This window comes from Erinaceus europaeus, chromosome 13, assembly GCF_950295315.1.
Source record: "Erinaceus europaeus chromosome 13, mEriEur2.1, whole genome shotgun sequence".
Classification (NCBI taxonomy): Eukaryota; Metazoa; Chordata; class Mammalia; order Eulipotyphla; family Erinaceidae; genus Erinaceus; species Erinaceus europaeus.
The window spans coordinates 57,720,239-57,740,531 of NC_080174.1; the positions used below are offsets into that span (position 1 = coordinate 57,720,239).

The following is a 20,293-nucleotide window of genomic DNA, read 5'->3' on the forward strand; positions in this document are numbered from 1 at the left end:
TAATAGCAAACAGACTCTCATGCCTGAGGCTCCAAAGTCCCAGGTTCAACTCCAGCACCACCATAAGCTGGAGCTGATAAGTACAGTAGTAAAAAATAAAAAATAAATACTAATAATAAAAGAAATGTGTCTTGTTTCATAAAGGAAAGTGGAATTTAAACATGGCATTCAGATATAGTTTTCTTTTACACAGTCATACATGTTAGGCTACTCAGTCATCCTGACACTTTCTTCTACTGAAAATACTTACTGAATGTTTGATACACAAAGTCTAATATACTTTAATAGAAACTGGCTCTCAGTCCCACTCAACACTACCCAGGAGGTAGACAGATTCTCACCTGGGTATAGAGCCCGGCTGATCATGCCTGGCATGACAATGAAGAACATGGGCAGCATCTTCAGGTAGCCCCCCAGCACTGAGCCTCCCTTAGCATGGGACAAACTCTTGGCAGAAAGAGACCTCTGAACAATGACCTGAAAAGGCAGCAGTAGGGTGTGTTGTTCTGACCATGTCTGCTCAGCTCAACTCAGCTTCTTCTTCCCTTACACAGGGCCTGGAATGAGTGCTAAGAATGGTTCTGAAGCACCCCTATTATATCAAGAAGTCAGATTTTCCCACAGAGAGTCCCTCTGCTTGTAGTGAACCTAGCCAACCATGGCTGGGGATTACCTGGTCAGTACACCAGCACCAAGTGGCCAGCACTGTGAGGCCAAAAGTGAGGCCTGGCCAAGGAATGTCCCCACTGACAGGGTCCCGGAAAATGTGGAAGGCATCCGTTCGAGGCAGGTGACAGGTGGTGTTGGGAACTGTAACATTGGGGATGGCCAGCTTGTACCGCTGCTCCAGGCCTGGATACCAGCCCACCTCCTGAAAGCCTGTGAAGAGAGACTACAAGTGAGTGAAAGAGCTCAGAGACCCCATGGAGTTGTCACAACACCCCACAGCTGGTTTCTATCTCCATGTGAGAACACTGGGCTTGGAACTGAAATACAAACTGGGAATGGGGAGTGGATTTCAGGACCAAGCTCAAGTCCCTTGGTCTGGAATAGAGACAGTCCCATTCTTTGAGAAGCTCTGTCTGGAGGGGGTTACATGACTGTATTTTGGAAAGGTCTAGTCCACCATAAAAGGAACAAAGATAGATAAAGATGGGAATTTAAGGGTACAAATGGGGTACATTCAGGTCTCCAACTTACCCAGAAACATGAGCACTAGGGCTCCCCCCACCATGATCACTGTCTGTAGGGCATCTGTGTAGATCACAGCCTTGAGACCCCCTGAAAATCCAAGAGAGGACTCATCAGTCAGTTTCAACAGGAGCATCCTCTCGGGGTGCCCACCTGCCCTGTGCTTAACCACACTGAGGAGAGCAGAGGAGACACAGGGCCCACTTAGTAGGTATACTCCAACCACCTGCCTTTCTCCATAAGGAGTGATCTCCTCTGCCTGCCTCAGAAGGGTCAAGGCTGATTACAGTCCTAGCCATTTAGCTTAACCTTTCTGTTCCAATAGCTTCTGACTACAGCTTCCACTCTGCTGTTGTCAGTTGTCTCAGTATCCGAAGTCAATTAGTTTGCTATGAACTCAAGGACAGGTCTCTCCTTCCCATGCAGTGTTATCTCCTCATCATGTTTCTTTTTCTTTTCTTTTCTTTTCTTTTCTTTTTTTTTTCTTGTCTTATGCTATTTATTATTTGCCATCAGGGCTGGTGAGGTTTGATGCCTGTACTACAAATACACTGTTCCTGGGGGCCTCTTCTTTCCTCTCCTCTCCTCTCCTCTCCTCTCCTCTCCTCTCCTCTCCTCTCCTCTCCTCTCCTCTCCTCTCCTCTCCTCTCTTCTCCTCTCCTCTCCTCTCTTTTTCTCTCCTATCTTCTCTTCTTCACTTCTTTTCTTTCCTTTTATTTTCTTTTTTATTTTATAGAACAGAAAGAAATTGAGTTGGAGGGAGAGATAAGAGAGGGAGAGACAAATAAAAATATCTGCAGCACTGATTCACTACTCAAGAAGCTTGCCCCATGCAGGTGGGGAGCTACCTCCCCATCTTTCCAGCCTAACTTAGCCTTGCTTGATTTTACTCCAGCCATCCTCCTGAGGGCCCAGTCCCATGGGCCAAGGCCTGTGATTCTAAGCCTATGAGAGGTGCTTCAGACATGACTATGGAAGGTGGGTTTATAACATTTATCTGGAATATCTCACATTAATAGTCCTCTAGCTGCTACCCTATTTCCTATGAAATCAGTCTTTTCAGTATTTTAAATGTCTCTTGCCCCATCTCTATCTCTGCATCTATTTCTGTCCTTTCTCCCTTTTCTCTGTTACTTTCTTCTAGTCTTTCCATTTGATCCTACTTCTCTGCTTCTATGACTCTGCTTCTATGACACTCTTTCTGTGTCTCCTCTCTCAGGCTGTTTCCTCTTTATAACCCTTTATACCTCCTCCAGTTCTTCCCTCAGTGTCTCTACAGCTAGAAGCCCCCACAGTCACAACTCCCTGTTCTTCAGTCTCTGCCTCTGTACTGCATCCTATGTGTCCTTCCCTTGGCCCTACCTGCAATGGTGTAGACAGCTGTCACCACCAGCAAGATCACAGTGGAGAGGTAGAGGTTCCAGCCCAAGGCCAACTGGATGAAGAGGGCTCCAGAGAAGATGTCTGTCTGTAGAAAGCCAGGACCCAAAAGCCCAGCTCACCCAAGGCTCCTGGCATAGCTACCAGAGTATGTCACCTGCTTGCTCAGCAATGCCAAGTGTTCTTGGTTTGGACAAGAACAAGACAAGTCTTAAGTGTCAAGCTGAAAAATATGAGTTAATATGAGTTCACTGATGCTAAAGAAGCATGGGGACTTGAAAAATTATTTATTATTGGATAAAGACAGAAATAAATTGAGAAGGAAGGGGAAGATAGAGAGAGAAAGAGACAGAGAACCACCTGCAGTCTTGCTTCATCACTCGTGTAGCTCTCCCTCTACAGGTGAGGACCAGGAGCTTGAACTTGGGTCCTTCTGCCCTGTAATGTGGGCACTTAATCAGGTGCGCCATTGTCTAGCCCCACTGGCAACAGTTTTATTTATTTGTTTATATTTTCTTTATTGGGGGGATTAATGGTTTACAGTTGACAGTAAAATACAGTAATTGGTACATGTGTAAAAACATTTCTCAGTTTTCTGCATAACTCTCTAACTCCCTGCCTAGGTCTTCCTCCATCATCATGTTCTCAGACCTGCCTATACTATGAATCCATTGCTTCTTGGGACCATTTTTTTCTTTACTTTCCCTCTTTCTTCTTTTTCTTTTTTTTTTTATGGAGACATAGAAAAATAGAGAAGGGAAGGGAGAGAGAGAGACAGACAGACAGACAGAGAGAGAGAGACCTGTAGTTATATCCTACCACCCATAAAGCTTCTTCCCAAACATAGGCACTGAGGAATTTGACTTGGCCTTCAACACATTATAATGTATGCATTCTACCTGGTGCGACATCATGAGCTCTTTGAATAGAGGGACTCTCATTCACTCAGTCACATTTATCATTTCTCTTTGATGACTCCACTGCTGCAGCAGGGAAGCAGGAACTGAAAGCATGTGGATTTATGCTTTCTTTCTCCCCTTCCTCCTTGTCTTCTTCCCTGCCTCATTTACTTCCTTTTATCCTTCATTCTTTCCCCCTCACTTCTCCTCATCCTCCTTCAGTCCACCTATTCATCCATCCATCCATCCATCCATCCATCCATCCATCCATCCATCCACAAACCACACTATGCCTTATACTCAGAATTTTCAGAAAAGACAGCCACACTTGAATGAGCACTTACTGAAATCTTGGTGAAGATGTAAAGAATGAGAGATAGGACAGACATGTACACCTGAATCCTTTGCCCTCCGAACCTCTTCTTCAGGTACTGAGGCATTGTCACCACACCAGCTGCTATGTACACTGGGACAAAGATCCAGCCGAGTGCTAGAAGCAGCCAGGTTGCCTGGGAGAAAGGAGAAAAGAAGACACTGGGGTCTTAGACACAGGTGGAGGGCCAGCTACCTTCCCAGGGGCATGACTGTGCTCTGAGAGAGCCCTGAGCAGAGAGCTAAGGGACCTGAAATCTGATGTTGCTTTGGGTGACCTCTGGTCACTTAGCAAATCTGATGAGTTCCTCTGGTCCTCCTATCTTTGATTTATTTTTGTCTCTAGGGCTATCACTGGTGCTCAGTGTCTGCACTATGAATCCACTGCTCCTGGAGGCTATTTGGATAAGACAAAGAGAAATTGAGAGGGGATGGGAAGATAGAGAGGGGGAAGGAAAGATAGATACGTGCCAACCTGCTTCACTACTTGTGAAGCAACCCCCCCACACACCGCTGCAGATGGGGACCTGGGGGGCTCGAACTGGGATCCTTGCATTTGACACTATTGCATTCTTAAGCCAGTACATTGCCACCCAGCCCCCGGTCTTTGATTTCTTCATCTGCAAAAACTGATTCTCACTTTTCCAATCAACCCCTGCCCCCCAAATACCTGTCCCCCAAAAGACCTCTGAGGAGTCTTTTGGTGCTAAGAATAGAGTAGAATGGATTGAGTTCAGACTCCATTATCCCCAATAAGTCTCAGCCCAACTTCCTTACGTTCCATTCGAATCCACCCACAGCAAGTCCTCCAGCAGCACCTGTCCCAGCCAAGCCCATGAATAGGCCACTGCCCACATTGCTGGACATCAGAGATGCTCCAATCTGCAAGATACAGTGGGATCAAGGGTCAGAGGTCAGTTGTAATCTCAATCATTCTGGACTTAGGACCACAAGTTTTTTTTTCTTTTTAAAAAATATTTATTTATTATTTATTCCCTTTTGTTGCCCTTGTTGTTTTATTGTTGTAGTTATGATTGATGTCATTGTTATTGGATAGGACAGAGAGAAATGGAGAGAGGAGGGGAAGACAGAGAGGGGAAGAGAAAGATAGACACCTGCAGACCTGCTTCACCGCCTGTGAAATGACTCCCCTGCAGGTGGGGAGCTGGAGGCTCAAACTAATATCCTTACAGCCGTGCTTGCGGCTTTGCGCCACCTGCACTTAACTCACTGTACTACCACCCAACTCCCAGGAGCACAAGTTTTAAGAGCTGGAGTAGAGATAGAGAGAGAAGGAACTCAGGAAATCTGAAATGGAGTTGAGAAGGGGGGTGGGAGTAAGGAAAGGATCAAAACTGACATAGACTAGGCACAGACTGTGTGTCAAGCACAGTACCAAGCATTTTACATGCATAAATGCATTTATGCTCCAGTGATATTTTGAGGGATATGTGTTAATCTTTTCAATTTACATAGGGAGGAATTAATGTTAGGAAAAAGGAAGTATCTGACTGCTTGGGGTTCAATGAGAGAGATAATATGAAGAAGAGGAAGCCAAGGAGAAGCAGGGACCATGCAAGGCAGCTATGACTCTGCTCTGGGACCATATATCTAGGAGTCTTCAGAGAGAAGGACAATGATTGGGGCATGGGAACAGGAAGCCTTCTGTATTCCAGATTCTGCAGGCCTCAATCAAGGCCAGGAAAAAGGAGGAGTTGAAGGGGCAGAGTTATGCTTTCTTCTGGAGTCCAGCCCACTGCTCATACACAGTTAAGAGGTATTAGCAGTAATAGAAAATAATTGTGGACGTAAGTACTAAAATTCACCATTGCCAGTATCAGGTATGGTTCTATATGCACTGACTTAGCATTTCCCTCATTTCACTGCTCTTCAGTATTGAATTTCCATGTCACCTTCACAGGAAAATCTCCTCTCATCCCACTCTCACTGAGTGGGGGGGCAGAGACTTCCTCTAGACTTGTACAGCACCCCCAATACCCCCTACCTAGTCCCCTATTATTTCGTGCTTCTTCTTCTTCCTATTCTCCTTCTTCCTCTTCCTCTCCTCCTCTTCTTCCTCTTCCTTCTTTTTGCCTCCAGGTACTGGCACTATGAATCCACAGCTCTCACAGGCCATTTTTCCCATTCCCTTCTCCCCCCACCCACCATTTTATTAGAACGACACCTTCACTGCTCCCGAAGTGGACCCTCTCTGCTGGTGGGGAGTAGGGGCTCAAATCTGGGTCCTTGGTAATATGCACTTAGCCGGGTGTGCCACTACCTGGATCCCTCCTTTCATGCTGCTGTAGCTCAGCCTTAATCTTATGGTGCCCCACTTAACTCTGAGTTTCTCTATAGCAGGAACATTCTAGATAGTTCTCTGCAGAACAGTGTCTAGCCTACAGCCTACACTTAGTAACAAGTGGCTGGTAAATTATTGTAGGTAAGCAGAATCTCTCAGTGGTGCTTTTGTGTACTGAGGAGTCCAAAATCAAGTAGTGTGTGTGTGTGTGTGTGTGTGTGTGTGTGTGTGTGTGTGTGTGTGTGTGTGTGTGCTGGGGTACTATTCCCTTGACTGAGATGAAAGAAGGTAAGATGGTGTTTAGAGTGGTGAGAGGAAGGTCAACTTACTGGCCACCAGCTCATGGATTTCCCCGCCAGGAAATAGCCGCCAATTGTCCCTCTGCTGGCACGAACAGAGGACTAGAAGGGAAATGGTGAGAGATGAGGATCTCCTGAGCATCTCCCAGACTCACTTCCTGTCCTCACTGGGGACTTGAAAGTGATAACAGAGACAGTCAGACATTAGGAGTCTTCTCCCTCAGATCCTTGTTCCCCCCAGGACTGATATGGAGTTTAGAGAGGAAAAGCCTTCAGGACAGAGCAGTGCAAGTTCCTGTGATTGTTATTGTCACCTGTTCTGGTTCCCCATCTTGCTCTTCATTCACATATTGCTCCAGGAAATAATTTAGCATCATTTTCCTGGGTGACAGTGGCTTATAGGAACCCATCTTGTCTCTTCCTCTCCTCAGGACCCCCATCCAAAGCCTGGGAGGGCAAAAAGCACTAGGATTTGGAATGTGGGGAGCAGGTGGGGCTCTGGTTTGGGGGGAGGGCTTCTTTTGCCTTGGCCTGATCAGACCCACTACTTGGGCTGCTTTGGGCCCTAGAACCAGTACCTGTCAACATTTGCAAGTGGTCAGTTAGAACTTTCCTCACCACACTGGAGGAAGCTTTGCCACTATGGCTCTCTATTTATGTCTTTCTCTTGCTATTTGAAAAATTTAACTCAGAATATGAAGCCCTATGCACAACACCAAGAACAAAATAATCAAATGGCAGTGCAGATGAAAGCTCTTGGACAGTGCTTCTTATCCACGTGAAAAAAATACATAGATACTGCTGTCAATAGGAAGAGGGTTCTATAGATTTCTGTTAGGAAGATATGGCTGATAGCATTATTTATGTCTTCTCCACCTTTGTTGGTTTTATCTTAGTTTTTCTACCCAGTATTGCATGTATAACACTAAAATATTAACTACTGTTATTGTACTATCTGTTTCTGTCTTCCAGAAGGTCTGTTTTAGTTTCATATATTTTGAGGCTCTTTTGGTTGGTATATTTCAGTTAGACACTGTATCTCTTCTTGTTTAATAGACCTTTCTATCATAAAATTTCCATGATTAGCTCTAATAAGGCCTTTCATCTTAAAGTCTAAAAAAGAAAAAAGACAGAGAAAGCATTTCTAGAAAACATGAACTTGGGGAAATTATTAAGATTCTGAAGTCAGTAGCCTCTTAGGAGAAAAGGAGAATTTTACAAAGCTCTTCCCCAAAAGAAGCAATCAGTCAGAGGGAACATCAGTGTGTAGGGGCTGGGAGGCCTCTCTTTGGTTTCTATGATCATCTCTGGTCCTTGGTTGAACTAACTCATACTATAGATCTGCAACTGAGGCCCAATGACAGGAATAAACTTGTTGAAAGTTGCCTAGGAAGCAGAACACCGTCATCTGTGTCAATTTTCTCACATCAACTCTGGGAGGTGGGACTGTTGAATCAATTTTACAGGCAATGCAATTGAGATCATAGCCCACTATGTGACCACCTGGGATGTAAATCGCCCTCCACCTGGCAAGTGGGTCTAAAGGTACTGGCATTTCTCTGGAATGCTGCCGTGATAACAGCAGTCATTCATTGCTGCTAGCTGTATGCCGGACACTGAGGAAGACACTTGAGATCATCATGTTACTGAATGGCTATTATCACTCTACAACATTGTCCTTGTCACCTTCACTGTCCTGATGAGAAACGGAGGCTCAGAGAGGCTTCCTTTATTCCCAGAGCTAAGCAGCTCTATAGGTATTAGAATCTGAGCACAGACTCCTTGATCTATAAGCCTGGTCCCTGTCCACAAAACCAAGGCTCTGAGACTAGAAGGGCCTTGGCTTTACTTGGCTCCTTCTTCTGGCACATGAACCTGGACTCTTTTGACAGACACACTCCTTACCAAAATGTGAATTAGTGGGTGGCAGAGGGGCCAGGAATTAAAAATTCAGAGTTTGAATCTTGGCATGGGAAGAGAGCAGAGTTGAGACTTTAGAAAGTCACTAGATGGCTAGGGTCAAAGGTGGCAGATAAAATGAGGAGAGAGAGAGAGAGATTGAGAGAGAGAGATATTGAGAGAGATTGAGAGAGAGAGAGAGAACTGTAAGATGGGGCCATGCCTGTGTCTATCTTACTGTGTAACCTCAGGCAAGTTACATACCTCTGAGGCTCAATCTGCCATGTGCTGCTAGCTGTGTGCCGGACACTGGGGAAGGCATTTGAGATCATCATGTTACTGAATGGCCATTATCACTGTACAACATTGTCCTTGTCACCTTCACTGTCCTGATGAGAAATGGAGGCTCAGAGAGACTTCCTTTATTCCCAGAGCTAAGCAGCTCTATTGGTGTTAGAATCTGAGCACAGACTCCTTGATCTATAAACCTGGGGTTGGAAAAATGAGTCCTATAGGCTTTTATCTGACTTTGATCTGCCTTCCTTAAACAGCCCCTCCACCTCCCCTGAGCAATAGTTCATGAAAGCCTGATTCTGGCTCTCCTGCAGGGTCTGGACCACTGGGTCTACTCACCCACACCCCCACAGCGATGACAAAAAAAAAGTAGATGACCAGGACCACGATGTCGTAGGTGTGCAGGCTGGCTCCTGAGCCCAGTGCTGAGGCCAGGGCTGTGCCCTCCCTGTCACCATCTCCTGAAGCTCTGGACCCCATTTCTGTCAGCTCCAGGCTCTTCTGTCAGTCAGTCACTGCCAGGCTGGACTTTGAGGTTCTCCTGGTTTCACTTCTTTCCTTTAATGATTAAACAGCCTCAAGTGCCACTACCTGCTGAGAAAGCTCTGATGAATTGGCAGACACTTCTACCTCCCATCTTGTAACTGCCACCTGCATCTTCTGCATGACTCCATTTCCCTGCCTCCATTGCAAACTCACTCTCAAAACATACACACTCTTGTGAACACTCACAAGTGAGTACACACATACATATACACAGCACATACACCATGAATACATACAGACACACAGGCATATGCACTTCTGTGCACACATACACACATGCACACGCATACAACACATGCTTGGATGATGAGTAGAAACATGAGTCTTGGACTTTAGAGGTCAAGGTTGTATGGAAGGGAAACTGAGGCAATGGCAAGAGAATCCACACTGATGATTAAAGAGGGAGCTGGGGTCTGGAGTCCAGGATTCTTATCAGTTAGTTCTACCTGGTTTTCTAAAAAATATTTTATTTTAGGGAGAATGATATAGAGAAAGAGAGATGGCGATACACACACACACACGCACACACACACACACACAGAGAGAGAGAGAGAGAGAGAACTCCAAGCTTATGGTGGTGTTGAGGAATGAGCTTGGAACCTTGGAGCCTCAGGTATGAAAGGTTTTTTGCATAATCAGTGTTCTGTCTCCTCATCCCTCTACTTGGTTTTCCGTAAGCCAGTGGAAAGAAGGCCAAAGAAGTAAAGGTGTAACGTCTGCTAATCCCCCTGGAAAGCACCCACCATATCACGTACTCCCACTTCCGAACCATACAGGAATTATTTTCTATTTTAACAATGTAGGAAACTGAGGGTATAGAAGAAAAAAAATGTCTAAGCAATAGTATGGAACCAATCCCCTGTTATAAGGCTAAGCTGGAATCTTCTGGGTCTATATTCCTTCCTTGTACAATGATAAATGAAGGGTCCAAAAGAAAAAGAATATGCAAAACACCCTGAGTACAGGAAAGACTATCAACCCCCAAACCCAGGCATCCTGGCTTCAAGTCTTGCTGATCATCTCTCTGAACTCCAAAGTGACCTTGGGTGAGTTTCTGGGTGACTTTGTGCCTGAGTATCCTCTTAGTGTGTCCTGTACCGTAGGCCCCACCTGGGCTCCCTGCCCTGACTACAGGGTTCCAGGGCATATGCCCCTCCATGTTGAGTGCCCTACCACATGGTAGAGCCATGAGTACAAATCAGCCTTGGTCTTGTTTGAATGGACTGACATTACTTTGGGCAGTGTCTGAAGAAGAAGAAGCACTAATGGTAAAATTGTGTGTGTGAAATGCTGATGATACAGTGGCTCCCTCAACCTTTGGACCCCATGAACCTACCCTGTGGAATCCATGAAGAAGAAAAAACTATACACTGCTGCCCAGGTGACTCTTCTCCTTACCCTGGGAACTCATAACCTCAGAATCTGGGCAGGTTCAATTGTGTATCTTGGCTGACTTCACCCTGGCAACTTGCAGTTTCTTCCTGAAAAAATACTCTAGGGTGACCTTCCTGATGAGCACTTATCTCAAAACAATGAGGGGCAAGGGCTAAAAGTCACCAGAAGGTGCATTAACATTGCATTCCCAAGTCCTGTTTCCTAGAAAGGGGTAGATAGCATAATGGTTATTCAAAGAAACTCTCATGCCTAGGGTTCCAAAGTCTCGAGTTCAGTCACCCACATCAACATATGCAAGAGCTGGACAGTGCTCTGGTTAAAAAAAAAATCCAAATATAATTTCCTTTGTTATATGAACTCTTTGAATTGGTATTAATTTTCTTATATGCAGATAAGGAAACAAAGGTGCACAGGTGATGTAGCATCACCATGAGTTATTTAGGTTTGGGATTCAGACTTGACTCACTCTAGAACAATGCTACATTGCTCATCCCTTTAATCCTAGTACTGTATCTATGAGAAGAGAACACTGAGCTGTATTCCTTCTTAAGTGGGATAGAAATTCGCTAATTAGACATATGGGATGATATCAAAAGAAGTAACATTCATATAATTGGCCTACCAGAGGAATAAAGAGAGGAAGGGGAAGAAAACATCCTAGAGGAAATCCTAGAAGAAAACTTACCAGACCTAAACAACAGAAAGGACATTAAGATTCAAGAGGCCCAGAGATTCTCAAACAGAATAAACCCAGACCTGAAGACACCAAGACACTTAATAGTTACAAAGAAAAGAAGTAATGATAAAGAAAGGGTCCTAAAGGCTGCAAGAGAAAAACAAAAAGTCACATACAGGGGAAAACCCATAAGACTATCATCAGACTTCTCCACTCAAACTCTAAAAGCCAGAAGAGAATGGTGGAATATCTATTGGGCCCTCAATGAAAAAGGATTTCAACCAAGGATAATATACCCTGCTAGACTTTCATTCAAACTAGATGCAGGGATTAAAACCTTCTCAGACAGGCAACAGTCAAAGGAAGCAACCATCAGCAAGCCTGCACTGAAAGAGGTTCTAAAAGACCTCCTATAAACAATAACATCACCATAATACTTAGCATATATCAGACCAAATAAAAAATTATTGAATAATGGTACTGCAATACCTTAAATCCATAATATCAATAAATTTCAATGGCTTAAACTCACCCATTAAAAGGCACAGAGTGTGAGGATGGATCAGAAAACACAACCCAACCATATGCTGCTTGCAAGAATCCCACCTGATCCAGCAAAACAAACACAGACTTAAAGTGAAAGGATGGAAAACTATCACACAGGCTAATGGACAACAACAAAAAAAGGAAGGAACAGTCATTCTCATCTGACACAATAAACTTTAAATTAAATAAAGGAATAAAAGATAGGCAAAACCATTACATAATAACTAGAGGATCAATCAACCAAGAAGATTTAACAATTATTAACATCTATGCTCCCAATGAAGATCTATCTAAGTACATCAAATACCTACTGAAAGAACTACAAAAATACATCAATAGCAATACAATAATAGTGGGAGACTTTAACACCCCACTCTCACACTTAGACAGATCAATGAAGCAGAGAATGTACGAAGAAACAAGAGAAGTAAACAAAGAGATGGACGGACTAGACCTCCTGGAAATTTTCAAAGTTCTTTGTTGGTATGCATGAGACCCCTTCTGTTTCATTTGGTTTAAATACCCCCTGCTTAACACTGCATTCTATTTACATAACCACTTCATTCTATTTACATAACCGCTGTTAACAAGCACCACCCTCCCTCCAGGGCACTGGTTCAATCCCCACTGTTTCATAATATGTTTTTGCTCCACCCCCTCTCCTTGTCACACCCTGATCCCCTCCTTGTCACACTCTGATTTTCACCAGTCACTTTTCTCTCCACCCTCTCTATGTCACATCCTGTTTCCACCCTACTTGGCAAATATATATAAAGACAGCATTGTGAGTTTTACGGTACCTTGAGTTTAGCTTAGCTCGTCTTAGATTGTGCTGCGTCCTGAATGAATAAAGAGATACTGCCTACAGCTCAACCATGAGTCCCTGGTCGTCTGTTACCTGCCCGTGAAGCCAGCCCGGCGAAAACAACATAACTCGTTGAAAACAACAGTTCTTCACCCCCAAAACTGGAATACACATTCTTTTCAAATCCACACATTACATCCTCAAGGATGGACCATATATTAGGCCACAAAGACAGTATCAACAAATTCAAGAGCATTGAAATCATCCCAGTTGTCTTCTCAGACCACAATGGAGTAAAGCTAACATTCAACAACAAACAGAAAATTACTAAAAGTCACAAAATTTGGAAACTCAACAACATAGTGCTTAATAACCACTGGGTCAAAGATGCACTCAAGCAAGAAATTCAAATGTACCTGTAAACAAATGAAAATGGAGATACAAACTACCAAAATATTTGGGACACAGCTACAGCAGTACTGAGAAGGAAACTCATAGCCATACAGCACACATTAGAGAACAAGAAAAAGCTCAAATAAACGACCTTACTACATGCCTTAAGGGCTTAGAGGAAGAGGAACAAAGGAACCCTAAAGCAACCAGATGGATGGAAATCACTAAAATTAGAGCAGAAATAAACAACATCAAAATAAGAGAACCTTACAAAAGATCAATGAAATCAAATGTTGGTTCTTTGAAAAATTAAACAAAGTTGACAAACCCTTAGTCAGGCTCAATAAAAAAAGGAGAAGACTCAAATAAATAGAATTATAAATGATAGGGGAGTCGGGATGTAGCGCAGCGGGTTAAGCGCAGGTGGCGCAAAGCACAAGGACCGGCATAAGAATCCCGGTTCAAACCCCGGCTCCCCACCTGCAGGGGAGTCGCTTCACAGGCAGTGAAGCAGGTCTGCAGGTGTCTATCTTTCTCTCCTCCTCTCTGTCTTCCCCTCCTCTCTCCATTTCTCTCTGTCCTATCCAACAATGACAACAACAATAATAACTACAACAATAAAACAACAAAGGCAACAAAAGGGAATAAATAAATAAAATAAATATTAAAAAAAGAATTATAAATGATAGAGGAGATATCACAACTGACAGCACAGAAATCCAGAAAATCATGTGAAACTTCTATGAAGAACTATATGCCTTCAAGCTAGAGAATCTGGAAGAAAGGGAAGAATTCCTAGAAACATATACCTTTCCAAAACTGAAACAGGAGGAACTAAATAATTTAAATGCACCAATCACAGACAAAGAAATTGAAACAGTTATTAAGAGTCTTCCCAACAACAAAAGTCTTGGACCAGATGGGTTTACAAATGATTTCTACAAAATCTTTAGAAAACAGTTAATACCTATACTTTTTTTAAAAAAAAAATTTATTCATTTTCCCTTTTGTTACCCTTGTTGTTTTTCCATTGTTGTTATAGTTACTGTTGTTGTTATTAATGATGTTGTTAGGACAGAGAGAAATGAAGAGAAGAGGGGAAAACAGAGAGGGAGAGAGAAAGACAGACACCTGTAGACCTGCTTCACTGCCTGTGTAGTGACTCCCCTGCAGTTGGGGGAGCCAGGGGCTCAAACTGGGATCCTTATGCCAGTCCTTGTGCTTTGTGCCACGAATACCTATACTTCTAAAGCTCTTCCACAAGATTGAAGAAACAGAAACACTCCCTTCCACCTTCTGTGAAGCCAACATCATCCTGATACCAAAAGAGGGTAGGAGCACAACAAAAGGGAAAACTACTGACCAATATCTCTGATGAACATAGATGCCAAAATATTCAACAAAATCCTGGCCAAACAGATACATAAGTATATCAAAAAGATTGTTCATCACTACCAAGTAGAATTTATCCAAGGAAAGTAAAGCTGGTTCAATATATGTAAGTCAACAAATGTAATTCACCACATCAATAAAAGCAAAACCAAAAACTTCTTGATTATCTCAATAGATGCAGAGAGAGCCTCTGTCAAAATCCAACATCCATTCATGCTCAAAACACTACAAAAATGGGAATAGATGGGAAATTCCTCAAGTTAGTGGAGTCCATATGTAGCAAACCTACAGACAACATTATACTCAATGGACAGAAGCTGAAAGCATTCCCCCTAAGATCGGGAACTAGACAGGGCTGTCCACTATCACCATTACTCTTCAACATAGTATTGGAAGTTCTTGCCATAGCAATCAGGCAAGAGAAAGAAATCAAAGGAATACAGATTGGAAAAGAAGTCAAGCTCTCACTATTTGCAGATGATATGATAGTATACATGGAGAAACCTAAAGAATCCAGCAGAAAACTACAGGAAGTTAATAGGCAATATAGCAAGGTGTCAGGCTACAAAATCAATGTGCAAAAACCAGTGGCATTTTTATGCAAACACTAAATCTGAAGAGGATATCCAAAAATCACTTCCATTCACTGTTGCAGCAAAATAAATAAAATACCTAGGAATAAAGCTGACCAAAGAAGTGAAAGACCGGGGAGTCAGGCAGTAGCGCAGCAGGTTAAGTGCACATGGTGCAAAGTGCAAGGACTGGCTTAAATATCCTGGTTTGAGCCACCAGCTCCCCACCTTCAGGAGGTCGCTTTGCAAGTGGTGAAGCAGGTCTGTAGGTGTCTATCTTTCTCTCCTCCTCTCTGTCTTACCCTCCTCTCTCCATATCTCTCTGTCCTATCCAACAACAACAATAGCTATGACAACAGTAACAGCTACAATAAGCACAACAACAAGGGCAACAAAATGGGGAAAATAGCCTCTAGGAGCAGTGGATTCATAGTGCAGGCACCGAGCCCCAGCAATAACCCTGGAGGCAAAACAAACAAAAAAATAGTGAAAGACTTATATACTGAAAACTATGAGTCAATATTCAAGGAAATAGAAAAATGATAAATGGAAAGATATCCCATGCTCATGGATGAGAAGAAATAATATCATGAAAATGAATATTCTCCCCAGAGCCTATACAATTTTAATGCAATACCCACCAAAGTTCCACCAAGTTATTTAAGAGAATAGAACAAAGATTACAATTAATTATATAGAACCAGAAAACACCTAGCATTGCCAAAACAATCTGGAGGAAAAGAAACAGAAATGGAGGCATCACACTCCCAGATCTTAAAATATATTATAAGGCTATTATCATCCAAACAGCCTGGTACTGGAACAAAAATAGACATACAGAGCAGTGGAACAGAACTGAAAGCCCAGAACTAAACCCCCACACCTATGGACATCTAGTCTTTGATAAGTACTAAATGGAGGAAGGAGTATCTCTTAAATAAATGGTACTAGGAAAAGTGGGTTGAAACATGCAGAAGAATGAAACTGAACCACTTTATCTCACTAGAAACAAAAGTCAACTCCAAATGGATCAAGGACCTGTTTGTTAGACCAGAAACTATCAAATACTTAGAGTAAAACATTGATGGAACACTTTCCCACCTAAACCTCAAGGACATCTTTGATGATTCAAACCCAATTGTAAGGAAGACTAAAACAAAAACAAACCAATTGGGATTATATCAAATTGAAAAGCTTCTGCACAGCCAAAGAAACCTCACACAAACCAAGAGATCCCTCACAGAATGGGAGAAGATCTTCACATGCAATACATCAGACAAGAGGCTAATAACCAAAATATACAAAGATCTCTGCAAACTTAGCAACAAAAGAGTAAATGACCACACCCAAAAATGGGCAGAGGATATAAACAGAACATTCACTACAGAAGAGATTCAAAAGGCTAACAAACACATGGAAAATTGCTCCAGGTCACTGAGTATCAGAGAAAGACAACATTGAGATACCACCTCACCCCTATGAGAATGGCATACATCAAAAAGGACAGCAGCAACAAATGTGGGAGAGGCTGCACTGCTGGTGAAAATGTAAATTGGTCCAACCTCTGTGGAGAGCAGTCTGGAGAACTCTCATGAGGCTACCTTCCATATGACCCAGTAATTCATCTCCTAGGGACATACACCAAAGACTCCATAACACCCAACCAAAAAGATATGTGTACACCTATGTTCATAGCAGCACAATACATAATAGCTAATACCTGGAAGCAACCCAGGTTACCAACAACAGATGAATGGCTGAGAAAGCTGTGGTATATAAACACAATGGAGTATTATGCAGCTATTAAGAACAATGAACCCACTTTCTCTGACCTATCTTAATGGAGTGAGAAGGAATTATGTTAAGTGAGCTAAGTCAGAAAAAGAAAGATGAATATGTGGTGATCCCACAACAGAAGTTGAGAAAGAAGACAGAAAGGGAAACTCAAAGCAGAATTTGACTGTGTAGAGTAGGACACCAAAGTAAAATTCTCTGGGTTGAGAGTGAGGGTGGTAGTTCAGCTTCACTGGCGTGGGGGTGGAGATAGGGGGATGGGATAGGACACAGTCTTTTGGTGGTGGGAATGGTGTTTATGTACACTCCTATTAACTTATAGTAATATAAATCACTATTTAATTATTATGAGAGGGGAAAAATTGATTGTCTTAATCTTTTTAATGCACAGACCATAGGCTGAGTCTTTCAAATGTTGACTCTCTAAAAAGCTTAGACCAGGAAGAACAGAAGCAACTGGTGGCATCACTCTATAAGACACAGCTATATAAAAATAATGTCATAAGGACATAATTTATGTCAAAGGACATAAATTACGGTGATGTTGTGTATGATACAGCAAATTATAACAAAATGATATTCAAAGTTAACCCAATTGGCAAATAATTTGATTACAGCAATAACTATCTATTGCCTTCTTAAACCTTAAGACAGCAGGAACCTCCTGCTTTCTCTATAGAGCCTATATTTCCCCCAGTCCAGGAATCTCTAGAGTGGGGCTCACTTTCCTACATGCTTCTCTCAATTCATACCAAATGATATTGCATCTGATGATCTCGACCTAATAAATGCAACACATACCACATCAGCAAGCTTCACTTCAGACTGTGACCAGAGACGTCAGGCGTGGAATGCCAACCCTTCAGTCTCATTACTGGAATGAGACCTTTCTTTTCATAGGATTCTCTAATTCCATTTCAGGTGTTTAACTTCCTAACAAAGTCCCAAAACCTATATATAGACCAGGTCCCATGAGATAGGGCATGTGTTCACTTGTATCCCTAATTTAGGGTAAAATGTATACTTGAAAGCAAAAGTACACTGGAGTCTGCAGTGAGTCAGTATATGCATCAAGCAAGTAGGAAGACCTAAAAAGACACCATAAAGTTCCTAATGAAATAGTGTCTACTTAGAAGTAGATAACCTCTATTTAATGGTTCCAGGACTGGGGGAAGTAGAGGCTATAGTGGAGATGTGAGGTTCCTGCTGTCTTAGGGTTTAAAAAGACAATCAATAATTAATGTTATCATCACATTCTTTGGTAATTGGGTTAACTTTGAAAAGTCCTTTTGTTAGGGTTTGCTGTACAGTACCCAGTATCTTGTATATAGCTGTGCTATTGGTTGCTTCTGATCTACTTGGTCTAGGCTTTTGAGAGAGTCTGCATATCAATTACACAGCCTATATATTGAAAAGATTCAGTTTGTGTTTTGAAAAACTTCGAGACATACAATTAATTTTCCCCCTCTCGTATTAATTAACTAGTGATGTATATGACTGACTACATTTTACTAGGAGTGTACATATTGCATCTGCCAATCACAACCTAACCAACACAATGATTGCCACCTCAACATGCTTCACTTCAGACTGTGTCCAGAGACTTCACATGTGGAATGACAACCCTTCAACTTCATTACTTGGGTGAGACCTTTCCTTTCATAGGAAAGGTCTAATTTCATCTAACTTCATCTCAGGTGGTTCACTTTCTAACAAAGTCCCAAAACCTAGATATACACCAGTTTCTGTGAGAGAGAGCATATGTTCACACGTATCTGTAAACTACTGCAAAATATATACCTGAAAGCAGAAGTACACTAGAGTTTGCAGTGAGTACCTCCCTAACACTTCCTCTCCACTATTCCAAGCTTGGGATCCATGATTGCTCAACAAATTGTTTGGCTTCGTATGTTAACTCTCTTTTCAGTCACCAGGTTCCAGATGTCATCAGGATGCCTGCCAGGCTTCCCTGGGCTGAAGACCCCACCAATGTGTCCTGGAGCTCAGCTTCCCCAGAGACACACCCTACTAGGGAAAGAGAGAGGCAGAGTGGGAGTATGGACCGACCAGTCAACGTCCATGTTCAGCGGGGAAGCAATTACAGAAGCCAGACCTTCTACTTTCTGCAACCCACAATGACCCTGGGTCCATGCTCCCAGAGGGATAGAGAATGGGAAAGCTATCAGGGGAGGGGGTGGGAAATGGAGATTGGGTGGTGGGAATTGTGTGGAATTGTACCCCTACTACCCTATGGTTTTGTTAATTAATCCCTTCTTAAATAAAAAAAAAAGTAGATAACCTCCTCACCTACCTCCTACTATACTTCCCTCAGTCACTCCAAAACCAACCTTACCAATGTAAGGACTGCAAAAGCTGAATAAGGACAAGAGACTGGCATAATTTAATGATGAGTCTTAAGTCACTATCAGGCCACCCCATCAGCTGGGGCTCTAGTCAGGGAGTCCTGAGATTCCCAAACAGACAAGATGGGCCTAGACCTCGAATAAATCCCTCTCTCCATTGTCACTGGTCATCTCTATCAGGAAAAATACAATAGATCCCTTTGTGGGCCCCCATAGGACCTTGCCCTCAACATGGATCAACAACGGTAGAGAATGTTTCATCCTCTGAAGGGAGGCTGGACAACATACTCTTATCTTCCACCTAAGGAAGATGGGTTCTCAAATTGGGGCAGCTTGGAATGTTCCTACTCATAACCACGGAATGTGAGCTCAGATCTGCATGGATGCAGAGGTCACATAGGCTCCTAAGCTGAATATGGGCCCCAGATAAGATCAAATCAATGGGATTTATAGTCAGTGATAGTTATATACCTTTCCCATATTTGGGAGCTACTTTCTTCCCTGATCTAGCTTTCTGATCCTTTTCCCAGGCATGACATCATCTCCCCAGACAATAACTTGGGTCTATCTGTATATCAGATGTCAGACTCAAAGCAACAACAACAACATAACACTAGTATAGTTATGGCCCTTTGAAATATACCTAAAATAGGCCTACTATCTATCTACAAAATGAAGACCTCCAAATCTTCATCTGCACTAATCCAGCCTTTAGGTTCATGATTGGTCAACAATATATTTGACTTTATATATTAACTTTTCTTTCAGTCACCAGGTTCCAGATGTTACTGCGATGCCACCCAGACTTCCCTGGGCAGATGATCCAACCAATGTTTCCTGAAGCCCCTCTTCCCCAGAATCTCACCCATCTAGAGAAAGAGAGAGACAGGCTGGGAGTATGGATTGACCTGTGAATGCCTATGTTCAGTGGGGAAGCAATTACAGAAGCCAGACCTTCCACCTTCTACACCCCATAATGACCTTGGGTCCATACTCCCAGAGGGATAAAGAGTAGGAAAGCTATCAGGGGAGGGGATGGGGTATGGAGTTCTGGTGGTGGGAATTGTCTGGAGTTGTACCTCTCTTGTCCTGTGGTTTTTGTCAGTGTTTCCTTTTTATAAATAAAAATTATAGAAAAAAAAAAAGAAATGAACTCTTTAAAGGGAGCTCTGAGT

At 42.7% G+C, this 20,293-nt stretch overlaps 1 protein-coding gene across 2 annotated transcripts in view; it reads right to left on the minus strand.

The window, feature by feature from the left end:
- The window catches only part of SLC5A9 (solute carrier family 5 member 9), a 39,065-nt gene that overhangs the window by 17,810 nt on the left and 962 nt on the right, over window positions 1–20,293 (minus strand). The window contains exons 2-9 of one of the 2 annotated variants that reach the window (XM_060205930.1): window positions 8,976–9,227; window positions 6,474–6,545; window positions 4,620–4,724; window positions 3,815–3,979; window positions 2,554–2,659; window positions 1,201–1,281; window positions 674–879; window positions 342–477 (exon numbers count right to left, since the gene is read on the minus strand). In XM_060205930.1, the coding sequence (XP_060061913.1) occupies window positions 342–477; window positions 674–879; window positions 1,201–1,281; window positions 2,554–2,659; window positions 3,815–3,979; window positions 4,620–4,724; window positions 6,474–6,545; window positions 8,976–9,116 (1,012 nt within the window). In that variant the 5' untranslated portion in view covers window positions 9,117–9,227. The remainder of the gene's footprint in view (window positions 1–341; window positions 478–673; window positions 880–1,200; window positions 1,282–2,553; window positions 2,660–3,814; window positions 3,980–4,619; window positions 4,725–6,473; window positions 6,546–8,975; window positions 9,228–20,293) is intronic. The other variant, XM_060205931.1, reaches the window with a different exon arrangement.